The sequence below is a fragment of the Bos grunniens genome, chromosome 7 (assembly GCF_055505025.1).
Source record: "Bos grunniens cultivar Pamir isolate PY7600 chromosome 7, Bosgru_T2T1.0, whole genome shotgun sequence".
In the NCBI taxonomy this organism is placed as follows: domain Eukaryota; kingdom Metazoa; phylum Chordata; class Mammalia; order Artiodactyla; family Bovidae; genus Bos; species Bos grunniens.
Window position 1 is genome coordinate 89,706,208 of NC_141171.1, and position 16,177 is coordinate 89,722,384.

A 16,177-nucleotide genomic window follows, 5' to 3' on the forward strand; every position below is an offset into this window, starting at 1 on the left:
TAGAATTATCCACGTGTGAAAAATCCAAAATTGCTGTAAAGTGTAAAAATTATCCTTTCTTCCACCTACAGGTAAGTCAAAATTGCTGTGCAAGTTTTCTTCAGACTTTTTGAAAAGGAATTATCCAGAAAGGAAAATGTCTGAAGCTACACAATAGAAACTTCAGAACTGAAGGAAACTTTTCAGTGCTGACTTCCGCAGCACACAAGCAAAATAAACCACCCTCATGTACAGACACACACACACACTGGTGTATGTTTACTGATTCAACACAGTTTTACTGAATGCCATGTAAATTTGCATATGATGTGTGGGTGCACATGTTTGTAGCATGTGGATGTAACCCTGTGTGTCAACGTATCTGCAAGAGCACAGTCAAGGCCAGGGTCTAAGGGTGAGGAGGACATATACAGGTAAGGTGACATCCAACCACCGAAGGGCACCTGAAATCGTCCTCTGAAGCAGGCTCAGTTCAGTTCAGTTCAGTCGCTCAGTCGTGTCCGACTCTTTGCGACCCCATGAATCGCAGCACGCCAGGCCTCCCTGTCCATCACCAACTCCCGAAGTTCAGCCAAACTCATGTCCATTGCATCAGTGATGCCATCCAGCCATCTCATCCTCTGTCGTCCCCTTCTCCTCCTGCCCCCAATCCCTCCCAGCATCAGGGTCTTTTCCAATGAGTCAACTCTTCACATGAGGTGGCCAAAGTATTGGAGTTTCAGCTTCAACATCAGTCCCTCCAATGAACACCCAGGACTGATCTCCTTTAGGATGGACTATATGTACACAGATGCTATAAAGGTTGATGTTAGAGATCATAATGGGAATGTAGATGAGCAAAGAGTGACATGAAATGTATCCTTCTAGAGGACAGAAAATGTCAACAGTGGGTAAAGATGGAGAGAATGTGCTCTTGGGACAGGACATGGAAGGAATGGAAGAAAAGATGAGCTATGCTTCCGTAATTAATGAAAAACAGTTACTCAAACTGGGAATTCTCTACAACTTTTAAAAAATGAAATTATTTTTAAATATTTCTGAAGTTGCATGGAAAGTTGCTTAAGTTTGTGAGGTTTTTGACTGCAATTTACAATGGTGAAAAATCACTGTTTTCACTTCTAAAGTAAGAGAATGGAAGAAAATAAAATCCAACATGGCAGAATACTAAGCAGTAATTTGCAGAGGTGAAAACTCAGTCATTATAAAAGTCAGATTCTAGATTTTCAAACTAACAGCAATCCAGTTTTTAATTCAGATTTAGACATATGATGCAAACATATCAGAAGTTATTAATTCGTGAGAGAAGTTAAGTAGGAAAAAAACTCTTGGCCCTAAAAATCAAGAAAAAAAAGTTCATTTTTTGAAGTGGCAAGAATGAGATCTTACAAAATGCAGGAGGAAAAACAGAAATCAGAGTATTATCTGATATTTCCCAGGCAACCAATATTCCTCTTAAGAGAAAACGGCCCACTGTGAAGCTGAGGAGCCAAGAAGACCTGACTATTTAAGACTCAAAAGTCTCCCTAAGGGACAGAGCATTGAAAAGAAGTAGAACTTGGTCAGTCTAGAAAAGTATTCAGCAGAAGCTTTCAAAGGCTTGGAAACAATCAATTTACCACTTTTAACTCCAAGCTTCCCTGGAGCATCCAACTTCAAAGCCCAAGATCTCTGTATCCTGTCCTCTAGAGAGAGCGCTAGACCAAGTCAGCTCACCTGACTGCCCTTCATTCCCACTTAGACCCGTCCAGGACCTCATAGACGGGTAGATAAGATAAGATAAGACAGCCAGATAAGACTACCTTCTGGATTCAGAGGAGTTCAGGACGTGCCACCCCATAATATGCTGCTTTGGTATATTATTTTGTGCTGAAGCCTCATGGAGGCTTTCTCCAAACTTCCCTCATCTGCCTAAAGACAGATCGTCCAAAAGAATCCAGTTTTCATTAATCTCCCCTCTCACTACAGGAATTTCATCAACCAGAGAAGATGGACTCACCACAGGAGAGGAGACTAAAAGTCCACCCACCCCCTGACAAACTTTGTCACAAAATATCACACCTCCCATCTCTTCTTCTAAGAGCCCTATAGCTTTCCCCCAAATCATTTACTTTCCCCTAAGTAGCCTACACTTCCCTTCCCTTCCCGTATTAAGACAGTATGTTGCTGTTCAGCCACCTAGTCGTGTCTGACTCTTTGCAACCCCATGGACTGCAGCACACCAGACCTCCCTGTCTCTCACCATCTCCCGAAGTCTGCCCAAGTTCATGTCCATGAACTTGGCTGGAAAGTGATGCCTTGTCATGGCTGGAAGCTGATGCCTTGTCATGGCTGGAAGGTGATGCCTTCCAGCCATCTCATCCTGTAATACCCTCTTTTCCTTCTGCCTTCAATCTTTCCAACAAATCTGGGACTGTTGGACTTCCCCGATGGTCCAGTCTTTAAGAATCTGCCTGCCAACACAGGGGCCACTGGTTCGATCCTTGGTTCAGGAAGATCCCACATGCTATAGGGCAACTAAGCCCATGAGCCACAAGTTCTGAGCCTGTGCTCTAGAGCCCACTTGGCACAACTACTGAAGCCCGCACACCCAGAGCCCATGGTCTGCAACAAGGGAAGCCATCGCAATGAGAAGACTGCATACCACAGTTGGAGTAATCCCCACTGGCTGCAACAAGAGAAAGCCCTATCTATGTACAGCATAAATACATAAAGAAGACCCAGCCATAAATACATAAATAAATAAAACTGCAACAGTAGAGGAAAAGTCTTTCCTCTCCTATAAATAGTATCCTCCCAGCACCACCCAGCAGGCTGTGGGCTGCCCAGGACAGGTGCATCAGAAGGAAACTTTTTCAATTTTTTTAAAGGGAAGAAAATAACCTTTAATATTTTGAGCAGGATGATAATTTCCTGGTAGGTAATATTGTAACAGCACTTTTGTTAAATAGCAAGCATCTCAGTGGCTTTCCCTGTTGGATCAGTGGTAAAGAACCTGCCTGCAAAGGCAGGAGAGGAAAGTTGGATCCCTGGGTTGGGAAGATCCCCTGGAGTAAGAACTGTCAACCCATTCCAGTATCCTTGCCTGGAAAATCCCAAGGACAGAGGACCCTGGAGGGCTACAATCCGTGGGGTTGCAAAAGAGACAGACACAACTTAGCAACTGAACAGCAACAGCAACCATCTCCATGTCGCATTCATTTTAAGAAGTCTTTGGGAGAAAATAATAATAATCGTGGCACATAAGGATTTGTTTTAGGATGTGAATGCTTTTCCAGCACCAAAGTGAGCTGTGTCTCTGTGGCTCTCCTGGACCTGTGCAGGGTGACTCAGAAGCCGTGCCCCAGCAGCTAGTGCATTCCATGCCCCAATTCAGGGAGTGCTGGGAGTTTGGTCCTTGCCTCTCCCAGGCCTAGATTCACCTTCCCTACCAGAGGCTGCTGATAGCAAGAGCCGCCCTACTCAGCTATCACAACTAGTCCACAGCCACGTTGGCTGAAACTTCCCAGCAGCACATCCAACACAGCTGACTAGAACCTTTGTTCCCAATACATTTGATCATCAAAATAGCCTTGCATTCCCTCCCCGACCCCCACCGCCCCGCCCCAGAGAAGTTCAGTTTTGTTTCCATTTCAAGTAGTTTGATGTGTGGTAATTGGAGGGAGACACAAATTTTGAACTTGAGCTTTATGTTGTGACTAACATTAACTTAAATACCCTCCATCAAGGAGTAGGACTATTCTGCCAAACTGCCTTAAAAACCCACCACAATTTTTTTTGTTGTTTCAGAAACCCACAGTGCAATCTGCAATGCATTATACATTTTGAGCAGAGACTCTTATCTATACTTTCTTGTGCATTCCCAAACCCCTTAAAATATTGATCAGACACAGAGCCCACATGCCAAGACCAGTGCCACAATTTTGCTGCAAGCTAAAGGAGAAAAGATTGAAAGTAACAGATGTTTGCGTTGCCTAGTCTAGTTAGTTTCATGACTTCATCAACAAATGCAAAGTTTTAAATTAGAAATGTACTATAGTTCCATTGTTCCCTATGGAAATTTCTAACTAAAACCAGTCTAAGAAATCATTTTCAAACAAAAATTCTGCCTTTGGTTTAAAGAGGGAAGAAAAAAAAAATCTCTTAGAAGGAAAGAAAGTTCAGTCTGATGAGCAGCCCCCTTCCCGCTCCAGCCAGCACCACATCGGGGAACAGGATTCGATGGGTGGTAACTGCTCTTCCAGACTTGGTGACTCCATGGGGCGTGCTCCCCGGGTTCCTGCTGGGCTCCTGCTGTCCAAACAGGAGGCTGGAGGAAATGCTCGCAGCCCCACTACGGCGAGAATGTTTTGTGGATCTGGTCCCACCATGCCTAGGACAGCTCCACATGAGGTATCCTGACCCACTTCAAAGGCAGGAGGTCTTTAGAAGCCCCTCCAGAAGGCTCGTCTGCGTCAATTCAGCCATCCACACTGGGCATCCCCCACTAGGGTTTGCATGCCCGGGAAGGAAAGTTATTAGCTCCCTCCTGGACTCAAAGGAAGAGTGAGCAGAGTCCATTGTTCACTCTCAAATCTGCATCGTTGGTGGCTGTGGCTTCACATATTAGCCAGCTTCAAAGGGACAGCAACACAGGGCTTAAATTATACAGGAACTCAGAAGAGCTCAGAGGTCCAATGGAGCCAATCTGACTTGAATGTAAACTTATAGGAGGAATCAGTATCTTGTTGTTTTTGTTCCTAAAATCCTTTTATCCCAAGTCTTGCATGCACAAGCTCTTGACTGCTCTAACCCGCTTCATTCTCTGAACTCTAAAAAATACATCCAGTATCTGCTGCCAACTAAGCACTTTATTATATACCCACCTGTATTAGCATTTTTAACACTGCTCACCCAGTTGATTTTGAGTGTCTTAAAGGCAGACAGAATGGCTTACAGTTACTTCTAGGACCGATCATGGGAATAATGGGGATGAGGGATCCAAGAGAACCATTTGGCATAAGCTTCATATTCAAAATAAGACTCCAATTTAGATTTTTGATATCTCCAAATGAAATTATACCTAAACTTTCATAGACGTACTGGCAACAGTTTTGAAAAGAAGCATTTCATCCAACAACTTTAAATTCATCGCAGTTTCTATGATCCTTTTTGGCATTACTTTATTTTTTAATAAAGTAAAAAATAGGAGCCTCCAAAAAAGAGAAGAGGCGTGGTTTACTTCAGATTTTCTACAGCGCCTGGCATCATGTTCCAAAAGATACACTCATGAGGAAAATGCTCCCTAATGGTCATCGGATATTTTTGTAGGTGGAGGAAGATGTATAAAACTGGCATGGACTTCCCACACAACCAGAAGTCAGAGGCCCTAGGGCCACTGAAAAGGACCCCAGCTAGACTGGCTACTCCCACCACCAGAGCAACTGTATTCTCAGGTCCTTCCTCCTTCCATATGAAGCAATAACATGAGTATCAAAAGGAGAATACTCTCTTCTTTTGATAATGAGTACCCTTTAAGATGCTTTTGAACTGTGGTGTTGGAGAAGACTCTTGAGAGTCCCCTGGACTGCAAGGAGATCCAACCAGTCCATCCTGAAGGAGATCAGTCCTGAGTGTTCATTGGAAGGACTGATGTTGAAGCTGAAACTCCAATATTTTGGCCACCTGATGCAAAGAACCAACTCATTGGAAAAGACCCTGCCCAAAAGATTGAGGGCAGAAGGAGAAGGGGACGACAGGGGATGAGATGGTTAGATGGCATCACCAACTCAATGGACATGGATTTGGGTGAACTCTGGGAGTTGGTGATGGACAGGGAGGCCTGGTGTGCTGCGATTCATGGGGTCGCAAAGAGTCGGACACGACTGAGCAACTGAACTGAACCGAACCCTTTAAGAACTTAAGAGATAAGGTGGCCTTTTGGTAATTAAACTAGTAAAATCCAGAGACAATGGCTATATTTAACCTGTTTCAAAGAGAAAACCATGTAGGAAACTATCATGTACAACCAAAGGATTCAAAATACCCCATGATTTCATCCAAGGTAGTTTCTGAAAGTGATCTCAGGAAAGCAGGGCTAGCATGTGACGGTACTGTCATCAAAAGTCCCATATACTCTTTGGAGAAAGATATTGTGAAGCAGAGTGTGTGAACAGTAAAGTGAAATACTACTTAGTCCTGAATATATTGTGTGAGTTCGCTAAGAGGCTCCAGGGCAGCTGGCCACCTTGTGGTGACACCTCCAAAACTGTCCTTATCTCCCAGGCACCTCCTTCAGCCCCATTCTTGATTTTAGCTCATGTGGTCATCATTAGCCCTGTCCACCATATTTTTTTGCTGCTTTCTGGAACTCTGTGGAATGGCATTGCCTCATTCTTCTTTGCAGTTGGGTATGCCCCTGTAACTTGGGGCTGGGGAAATGTGATTGATTTAAGAGCCAAGAAATGATTCACTGCATGTCTACTGTCCTGCCTTGACAGCCTGGATCACAAAAGCACAGAGATGGAGCTGCCTTCTCCCTAGGCCCTGAACTAAGAACAAGCAGAACTCCCCAGCTGACTGGTGGGGGCTATATGCCACGAGGAAAACTAAGCCTTTATTATTTTAAGCCATTAAAACCTTGCGATAATTTGTTGGCATGGTATAAGTGACCCTATTCTGACTAATAAGAGCAGATATTAGTTCACAATGCTTAATCTCCTACCCCCTTAACTGAAGTACCTTTGGGGTTACATTGTTATATTCCCAGAGATTGTAGAAGCCACAGGATAATAAAGATCCATATTATAACAGCGTCCACTGGACTCATTAATTTTAAGTGTTTTTTTTTTAATACTTGAAAATTGCTAAGAGAGTAGCTCTTACATATTCTCACCATGAAAAAGAAATGGTAATTATGTGACATGACAGAGGTGTTAACTAACGCTAAGGTGGTAATCATTTTTCAATATAAGTGTATCAAATCAACACATTGTTTATCTTAAGCTGACTGTTTTATGTCAATTATATTCCAATAAAGCTAAAAACTAAAGTGATCTCCTGGGAAAAAGTAAAATGTTATTTTTCATTAAGATAAAAACATAAATGAGATCAAAAATGCCATAAATTTTTAACATAAAATAGAAAACAATGAATTTTGGAGGCATAGATTTAGAAGATGAAACAAATTAATTAGAGCAGGAGAGGGACCTTTGAGAGGAGCAGCCCCAACGAACAGAAGAGGAAACAGAGGGGCAGAGAGTCTATGTGACCCACCCAACAGCGTTTAGTGTAGTCCAAGTTCACTTATTCTAATTCCAAAACTCTTTTGCCACCTTGAGTGTGTAGAAAAATGGTTCTCCTGGTGTTCTCCACCACACAAGGGGAGAGACAGCTCCTCATGTCAGAACCAGACATCTTCACTACCAACGTTTGAGGGTTATTCCTTAGGTTGGCAGCAGTGCAGTGGCTGACCCCAAGATCAAACCATCAAACGTTCACTGCAAGAGATGTCTACCAAACACTCGGCTTGCCTTCCTATCCCAACTCCTCCTCTTATCCAGGTGGAAAGATTAAAAAAAAATAAAGATTTGTCTTCCCCTGCCTCTACATGCAGCCACAATTTTCCAGCTTTTGATTTTTATAATTTAATCAGTTATCTCCACTTTGGACTCATGAAATATACTGAGCTTTTTTTTTAATTTTTAATATGCCTCAGAGAAGGTTCTTCAGTGGTAAACAATCTCTTTTAATAGATGTCTTTGGAACAATGCAGAGTTTAAATAATGGTAATGTTTGGAAGTAACATTTATGTTTTCTTTTTTGAGTTGAAACTTAAGTTGTTTTTCTTCAGACTCTTTTGGAATTCTATGAACCCAAGTGGAAGAGGAATAGCCTCAATAAATAGAAGAAGAAAAAGACTTAAAAATCACCATCCACCCTTAGTCCCAATCTTTCCGAGCTAACAGTATATGTGTAAAATGATCTGATCTGAAACTCTAGAAGCAACCTAGCCGACATGCTTTGTATCTATAAAATCAGCCTATGACGATTTAAGATCAATAGCTTGGAAATCAATATTCAAGTTGTGGCGCATTCCTACTACAGACCTTACTGCGTGCTTAGCATCGAGAGATGCTCTTCACCATGTAAACTCCATGCCATGCAATGTCCATGAGCACTGAAGCACAGTAATGCTTACTCATTTTTATGCACATCACTCACCAAAAAAGGAATTTCTTTTGATTTTTCACAACTCCCTGCTTACTTCTGGACAGCAAAACTCTCACAAATGAACTTTTGTTGTCCTGTTATATTCTCAGTAAATGGATTTTTTTCTGTGATGCTTTATAGATGAGACTTGTTTCTTGAACAGTGGGTACCACCCCCAAGTCATATTTTAGTGGTTCTATTGTCATTACAGCTGCAGAAGTAGTTAAAAAATTACCAAGTTTCTAAATGCCACAGGATGGACTCCATCCTACCTGTCCAAATTGTCAAAATCTTGCCAAAATTTTCTCTGCCAGGACCACCTCCCAGCAGCATTTCACTTCAAAGCTTTCACTCAGACTGTTTCGATATGTAGACACGTATCCCACATCTATGCTGCACAAACTTTTCTCTCTGCCAATCAAAATTCCTGCTCAACCTTAGAAGCCTAATCCACATTCCAAAGCCTCCCACAGCTCTTTCTATGTGAGATTTACCTTCAACAATAATCCCAGTTCTGTGAATTCTGACAGCAATCGCTGTGCTTTCCATACATTCTGAAGTTCAGGCGTATTCTGTTCTGCAACATCATATAGCCGCTACATTGCATATGTCTTGGTTCTATGATTTGATCCAAAGGTGGAGAGGAGGAAATATGTGCAAGCCAGAAAATGTTATATATCAGGAAAAGCCTAAATGGTGAGTAAGATCTTCATATACATCCCAATTCCTAGATCACTGGGCCTTATCAATGTTCTAGGTCTAATCCTCAATGATCCAAATAGGTAAACAAAACTTCACCTCTGCCTACGTACCACAATAGTCTCTGCCAAAAGTTGTTTGCCCTTCAGAGTCATCCTAAAACGAAGGCCAAAATTCAGATGACCTCAATGGGTCATTCTAGCAAACAGACCTGCTTTCACCAGTGAGGTGAAAACATCGGATAAATCCAGGTGGTAGAAATTTGACAATGCAGCAGACAACAGAGATGTGTCAGACATAACCAGAAGAAATCAGCAGCTGGCCACTGTCAGCTGCAGGCACTGCCCTCATTCCCTCCAGGGACACTCCACCTCCGGAACAGCCTGCATCACAAAAGTGGCCCCAGAGCACAGGCGTCCGTGACTCAGTCAAGAGATCCAAACTTGAAAAGGCATGCCCCTATGTCATATAAGCAAGTTTCTCACTGTAAATAAAAGTAAAGACAGAAGCAGATCTCTGTTACTTTTGGAAGTAACAAGATATAGTTCTATACATATTTCAATGCTTTGGCTGTGTGGTTGGTTTAGCAGAGAATGGGAAATTTTCAGTGTTTTTTCCTGCACCAGCCAGTGATCCTGTTGATGGTAAATCAAGTCACTTTTCACAGCAAAACAGAGATAGATGGCTGCATGCATGCACGTGTACACACGCGCACATACACACACACACTCATACACCGTCTTCCTTGAACTTGACTTTCTAGGTTAGCATTAGTTAATGTGCACTGCAGGTGTCCCTCCATATAGAAGTAAAATGCTATCTTAAAAGATGCCTTCAGTTTGTCCCTGTTGTTCCAGGGCAGCAGTTCTCAACCAGCAGTGATGCAGCCCACAGGGGGCATTTGGCAAAGTGTGGAGACACTCTGGGGTGTTATGACTGGGTGGTGGTGCTCCAGGCATGCTGCTAAACATCCTACAATGTACAGGACAGTCTCCCACAACAAAGACTTACTAGGTCCAAAGTGTCAACAGCGTCAAGGTAAAGACATTTCTGTTCTGGGAGTAAAAGCAATATATAATCTTATGTAAAGAGTCCTTCTTCTTCTTCTTTTTTTTTTTTTTTTGGAGTAGGGGGGAATTACTTTAATGATCCTTTGTTCTGTGCAAAAGAAAAGGCCAAGTCTTATTCTGAAATAGGGGATTTCAGACTCTAAGGCCTAATGACGGCTTTGCGAGCAGCATTTCTGTGGGTACCAGTATGGTGCTAACCTCCTTTTAAATTTCTTGGCCAAGGTGAGAAATTTTAACTGCCTAGGACCCCATGGGGCCTTCCTGGGACAGATCCCTCCTCCATTATCTTCTACTTTAGCTCCTCTCTGGAATACCTAGATAACAGCATCTGATGCACATTTCCTGAGTTGTTTTACAGATAGGAAAACCCCTACCAAAGGGAAGAGGTTAACTATTTGATGACCATGAGCACACAAGACACCAGGCCTACTGGAGCCCAAGGACTGATCATGTTAATCCCTCTGATATGGCCCTGTTACTTCACCATCCACCAATCAGAAAATTGTTCATGTTCAGTTCAGTTGCTCAGTTGTGTCCAACTCCTTGTGACCCCATGAACCGCAGTATGTCAGGCCTCCCTGTCCATCACCAACTCCCAGAGTCCACCCAAACGCATGTCCATCAAGTTAGTGAGGACATCCAACCATCTCATCCTCTGTCAGCCCCTTCTCCTGCATGAGTTGATCACAAATCCTAAGATCCCTCTCCCTCACCTGGCCTTGAAAACACTCTCCTGAAACCCAGCTGGGAGTTTGCATTTTTCAGCACTAGCTGCCTAGACTCCTTGTCTGGTGTCTTACATAAATGCTGGCACTTTACAGCCAGGTGTCAGTAGACTGCCTTCACTGGGCATAGGCAAGCAGATTCAAGTTTCATTCAGTAATGAAAAGAGGAAGGAGATAGGGACAAATTGCCCAGATTTCCAGGAAGATCTGATTCAAGGGGATTCCCTTCCAAGGGAGATAAAATGACTCTCTAAAATGTTACAGGAGGAAAGACACTAAGAAAAATCAGTGAAAAGGATGCTCCCTGTAATGAGCAGGACAGATGGCATCTAGGATTGATGAGACTTGAACCAGTGGTAAGCTCTCCTTTTTTCACTTTGTTATTCTCTTATCAAACCCTTGAGCCTTCAAAATAAAATTTTCCAAGTATCTCATCCTAGTGTTTGTGGTGTTCAGGGCATAATGACTACCCGGTCAAGGATTTAATTAGGGCAAGTGCAGGTGGACGTGAGAAGGAAGCCAGGGGAAACTAGAAGAATAGTGAGATTCATACACAAGCCAAACCTTGAGTGAAGCAAAATGAGAAATAAGGTCGTGTTGAAGCCTCCTGGACCATTCAGCAGCCTGAGTGAGGCTCCGCAAGGCAGTGGGCAAGTCCAGGAATCAAAGAGTGCTGTCAGAGGAGTTGCATGTCACCCAGGATGAATCTGCCTTAGTAACCTTGCCTGGCTTGGTTCCTGTCTGGGAAGTGTGGCTTGAGTGCAAATGTGGGGGTAGATGTCAGCCTGCAACATCTGGGCAAGTCTGGTCCATTACAGTGCTTGTACCTGGAGATCTACTCTGTGCATTCTCACGGCAATCTCACGAATGCGACCCTAACCAGCTGTCGGACTGGTCAGAGTAACTGTCTCCTGGACACGTACCCTCCATCCTATCATCTATTCAAAAGGTTCCTTTCAGCCACTTGCAACTGATGCTTTAATTATTGATAAACATCTCAACAGTAAATAGTTTCCAACAACCAAGAGTAAGAAAAAAGAAAAGGAAAGGCCAAAGCTTCCATATCACTGGAAACCCTTCACCTGTGTGATAGATTCACCTAGGTCTGACTGATGGCTATGCAGCTCAGAACTCCAGCTCAAGGTGCCTTAGTAACTCACCTACCTCTGTCATACTATGACTGGCAGCTCCCTTTCCAGACTTGAAACTGCTCCATTAGAGAACCATCATTACCCACTATAGAACTTCTAAGAGAAAATTGAGTTGAATAAATTATTAGCAATTTCATAATAAACTTCAACTCATCTTCCATACATTTTCCTCAAACTGCCAGGGTAATTTATATATTAAACATTTAGATAGTACCATCCTTCCTTGTCAAGTCTCCCTTGTGAGAGATTGTTAAGTAAAGAGTAGACCATTACATTCCAGGAGAGTTTAAGTTCAGAAAGGCCTCAAGGCAGACCATGAGCTAGAAGACTTCTCAAAGGCCTGCCAGCAATGTGAGTTTATGATTTTGTGATATCAGATGAAGAAAATGTGCTATCAGTGATAGTTGAGAAACTTTTCCCGCAACAGAAAAGGAAGTCAGCGGAAAAACCAGCCTTAGGGAATGCCTTGCTTCTTGGGCTAGCTCCACATACATGGAATATATTTTTGAATCACACTCATGTTGTGCCTTTATCCAGAACCTCTTTTGGAATAAGTGGTCATTAGAAGACAGTGTTTGTTTGCATCTGTGAACATTCTAAAAATAGCATACAGAAGGACACGTGAGCCTTAGAAGATAAAAGATTTTTGGTCTTGGACAGAATTTCAAGCATGACCAGCACGTATATTTCTAGTAACAGTGTGGACTGACATTCATTTTCCCCCTTGTAACTTATGTAGTGTGTTCACACTTGCCAGCCCAAAACCGAAGAAATATTTGATATATTGATTTCAGGCAAAGGTACAGTCAAACTTGGCCTAAAACACTGGGGATGTCAAAAATATCCCTTCGTGTGTTCTTCACTCAAATCCATATGATTTTTGGTTGATCTGATGTTAAAATTACAGCACACATTGTTTCCATCTTCTTCTGTTTGGCCAGGGCTAGAACACAAAAATATTATTAACTTCATAGAGTGCGCACACAGGCACACACATACATACACATACGCTCATGCACACTACACAAAAAAGCTCAGCTTGTCAACAGCTTTGGCGTAGTAACATACAAATGATAATTAGAAACATGTGTCCCCAGCAAAGAGGCACAGAAAACTAAAAGGTCATCTTTTTCCAAATGACCTAATTAGAAAAGCCTGGAGTGCTGGCTACAGTATAATGGTTTTACACAGCTTTTAACTCAGACTTCCTGTTTTAAAACAGTGCAATTTACTGCTCCTGTAGCAAATATGAATTGTCACTTAATGCCAACAGATTTAAGCCTCACAACACCACCTGCCTCCAGCAATCTCCTCATTGTTAGACCCATCAGCTGAGGATTGCTGATTTACCATCCCAGAATGACCATTTAGAACCTCATGCCAGGATGGCTGCCAAGCAGAGAACAAGGATTTCATGTAGAAGAGAGTCCACGAAGTACTTTACATTAATGCCGATTGAAAAATGCATGAATAGACCAAAGGGAAAAGCAGTTGTTCTGAATCAGACTATCAGTGAATGCTTTTTAGATTCTTTTTTCTGGTCCCAGAGCTAAGATTTTGATGCTGAATAATTGTAATTGCCCAGAGACAACAGACACACACTGGCTGAAAATGCTGCATGGTAGAAACTCGAGCAGGCACCCAAATAGCATTGTCGTTTTAAATAGATGCCTCTGTAAATTTGTAGTTAATCTCTCTCATATTTATTCAATATGCTGTGATGTTTCATTAAGTATTCATTTCACTTGTCTGTTTCATTGCCTCAGTTCTCCCATCTGAAACACCTAATGCTATGAGGAGGAATGTTTATACAAGAGTGTGAAGAATTTAAAAAGCAGCAACAGCAAGGGTGTCCCACTACGGATTATATTTCCTAGCTTCTTTTGTAGCTAAGTGAGGTCATATGACTAAATTTAGGCCGATAGGAGATGTATAAAAGGCACGCATACAATTTCTGAGTCACCTTTGTATAGACTATCAGCCTTGAATTCTGTCTCCCTGCTGCTGGTTATGAAATGGTGACAGGGCTTCTCCAACAGCCCTGTTCAGTTCAGTCACTCACTCGTGTCCGACTCTGTGACCCCGTGGGCTGCAGCATGCCAGGCTTCCCTGCCTATACCATTCATTTATATACTTTTCCGTGAGAGAGAGAGAAACTTCTATCACTCTTGAGATACACCAGATCAGGGGATCAGGTCCACTGTGCTAGAGTAGTGTAGCCTGCACCCCAGCTGACACAAACAAAGGGGGGCTCAAGAAGTTGTATCCATTTTTTGTGCTTTTGATTAAGGGTAGATTTTTTGGATTGTTCGATTAATCAGTATACCAAGAGAAAGTGACTTTAGGCTAATCCTCATTCTGGCTAATCCTTGAATCTATACCAGTCTTTAAGATCTGACTTAGTTCCTGGGCTCTGTTTCATAAAATAAGAAGGATGAGGGTTGTTGGAATTCCAAAATCCCATGATCTAAGGTTCTATACTGTACAATAAAGTAGATTGAAGCAGATTAGATTTGAATTATTTTTCATAGTACTATATCAAAATAGATACATCTATAAATACTGTTTCTAAATTCCCTAGATAAGAAAACGTTCAAGACATGCATTTCTTACAGTTAATACTTTTGCTGTAATTCCTCTCTTCCTACTGTCTTCTTCCTTTAACCATTAGTCACACTAAGATCTATTCCAATATTTTAAATCCTTTCATTGGATTCTGCTGTATCTGATAAGTATCTTATTTCATATATTACTCTCTCCATCCAAATTCATCAAACATGTGATCTATGTCATCTGCGCTTATTATATTCTCATTCTCTCCTGAAATCCCTAAAACCTATGCTTGCCTCTTCCAAATATACTAAAATTTCAAAAGATATCTACATACTCTATTTTTCCTAATACTTGTGTTCCTGGGCTATTTCTTTATATGTACAAATATTTATTAACTCTTTCATGTATCATGAAATAAAGGGGGTTAAGATACAAAGCACAGAGCCTAAACATCTCAGTTTCATACCACTGAGCTGTTTTAAAGAGTCTTATTAAACTTGCTTTGATTTGCATGAAAATACCGTTCTTCTGTTTCTCATCCTACTACTCTGATTATTCCATTCTCTTTCTTGGCTGTTCGTCTTCCAACACCCCTTAACAGGCGCTTCCTTCCACGCTCAGTACCAGGCCCTCTGTTCTGTCTCTCTACTTTCTCTTTGGAAATAGCATCAGTTTTCCTGGCTTCGATTGTAAGGTTTGCTGTCTGTCTCTTGGCATAAATTCCCACCCAAGCTTCAGTTTCATACTCCCAGCTACACCTCACACTACCCTTGAAATCCCAATATGAAAGTGAAAGAGTTAGTCACTCAGTCATGTCCAACTCTTTGTGAGCCCATGGACTGTAGCCTGCTAGGCTCCTTTGTCCATGGAATTCTCCAGGCAAGAATACTGGAGTGGGTTACCATTCCCTTCTCCAGGGGATCTTCCTGACCCAGGGATGGAACCTAGGTCTCCTGCATTACAAGCAGATTCTCCACTATCTGAGCCACCAGGGAAGCCCTGAAATCCCAACATGTCTAGAACTGCCGCTGCTAACTCGCTTCAGTCGTGTCTGACTCTGTGCGACCCCATAGATGGCAGCCCACCAGGCTCCCCCGTCCCCAGGATTCTCGAGGCAAGAACACAGGAGTGGGTTGCCATTTCCCTCTCCAATGCATGAAAGTGAAAAGTGAAAGTGAAGTCGGTCAGTCGTGTCCAACTCTTAGCGACCCCATGGACTGCAGCCTACCAGGCTCCTCCGCCCATGGGATTTTCCAGGCAAGAGTAATGGAGTGGGGTGCCATTGCCTTCTCCTAAACTAAGTTTATTTTCTTTACACATACTCCCATTTCCACACCCTAACATTTCCCTACATACATGTACATTAACTGCCTCATCTTCCTTGCTATACAGGCTAGCCAAGCCTTCCTAGATAATAGTAGGAACAGAAATTCCAATCAAAGCCAACATTATTTCCTTGATTGCCTTCAGTTCAGTTCAGTTCAGTCACTCAGTCGTGTCTGACTCTTTGCAACCCCATGGACCACAGCACACCAGGCCTCCCTGTCCATCACCAACTCCCGGGATTTACTTACCCAAACTCATGTCCATTGAGTCAGTGATGCCATCCAACCATCTCATCCTCTGTTGTCCCCTTCTCCTCCTGCCTTCAATCTTTCCCAGCATCAGGTTCTTTTCAAATGAGTCAGCTTTTCATATCAGGTGGCCAAGTATTGGAGTTTCAGCTTCAGCATCAGTCCTTGCAATGAACACTCAGGACTGATCTCCTTTAGGATGGACTGGTTGGATCTCC

The 16,177-nt window shown here is 42.5% G+C and overlaps 1 protein-coding gene across 30 annotated transcripts in view; it reads right to left on the reverse strand.

The window, feature by feature from the left end:
• The window catches only part of LOC147369947 (uncharacterized), a 779,924-nt gene that overhangs the window by 723,900 nt on the left and 39,847 nt on the right, over positions 1 to 16,177 (reverse strand). For 2 of the 30 annotated variants that reach the window (XR_015168185.1, XM_086413021.1), the window contains exon 3: positions 12,528 to 12,775. The exons of the other annotated variants lie outside the window; for them this stretch is intronic. Coding sequence is in view for 1 of the 2 variants with exons in the window: in XM_086413021.1 (XP_086269147.1) it covers positions 12,667 to 12,775 (109 nt within the window). In the remaining variant the exon portion in view is untranslated. Of the gene's footprint in view, positions 1 to 12,527; positions 12,776 to 16,177 lie in introns of those variants that run through there. 30 annotated transcript variants of the gene reach the window in all.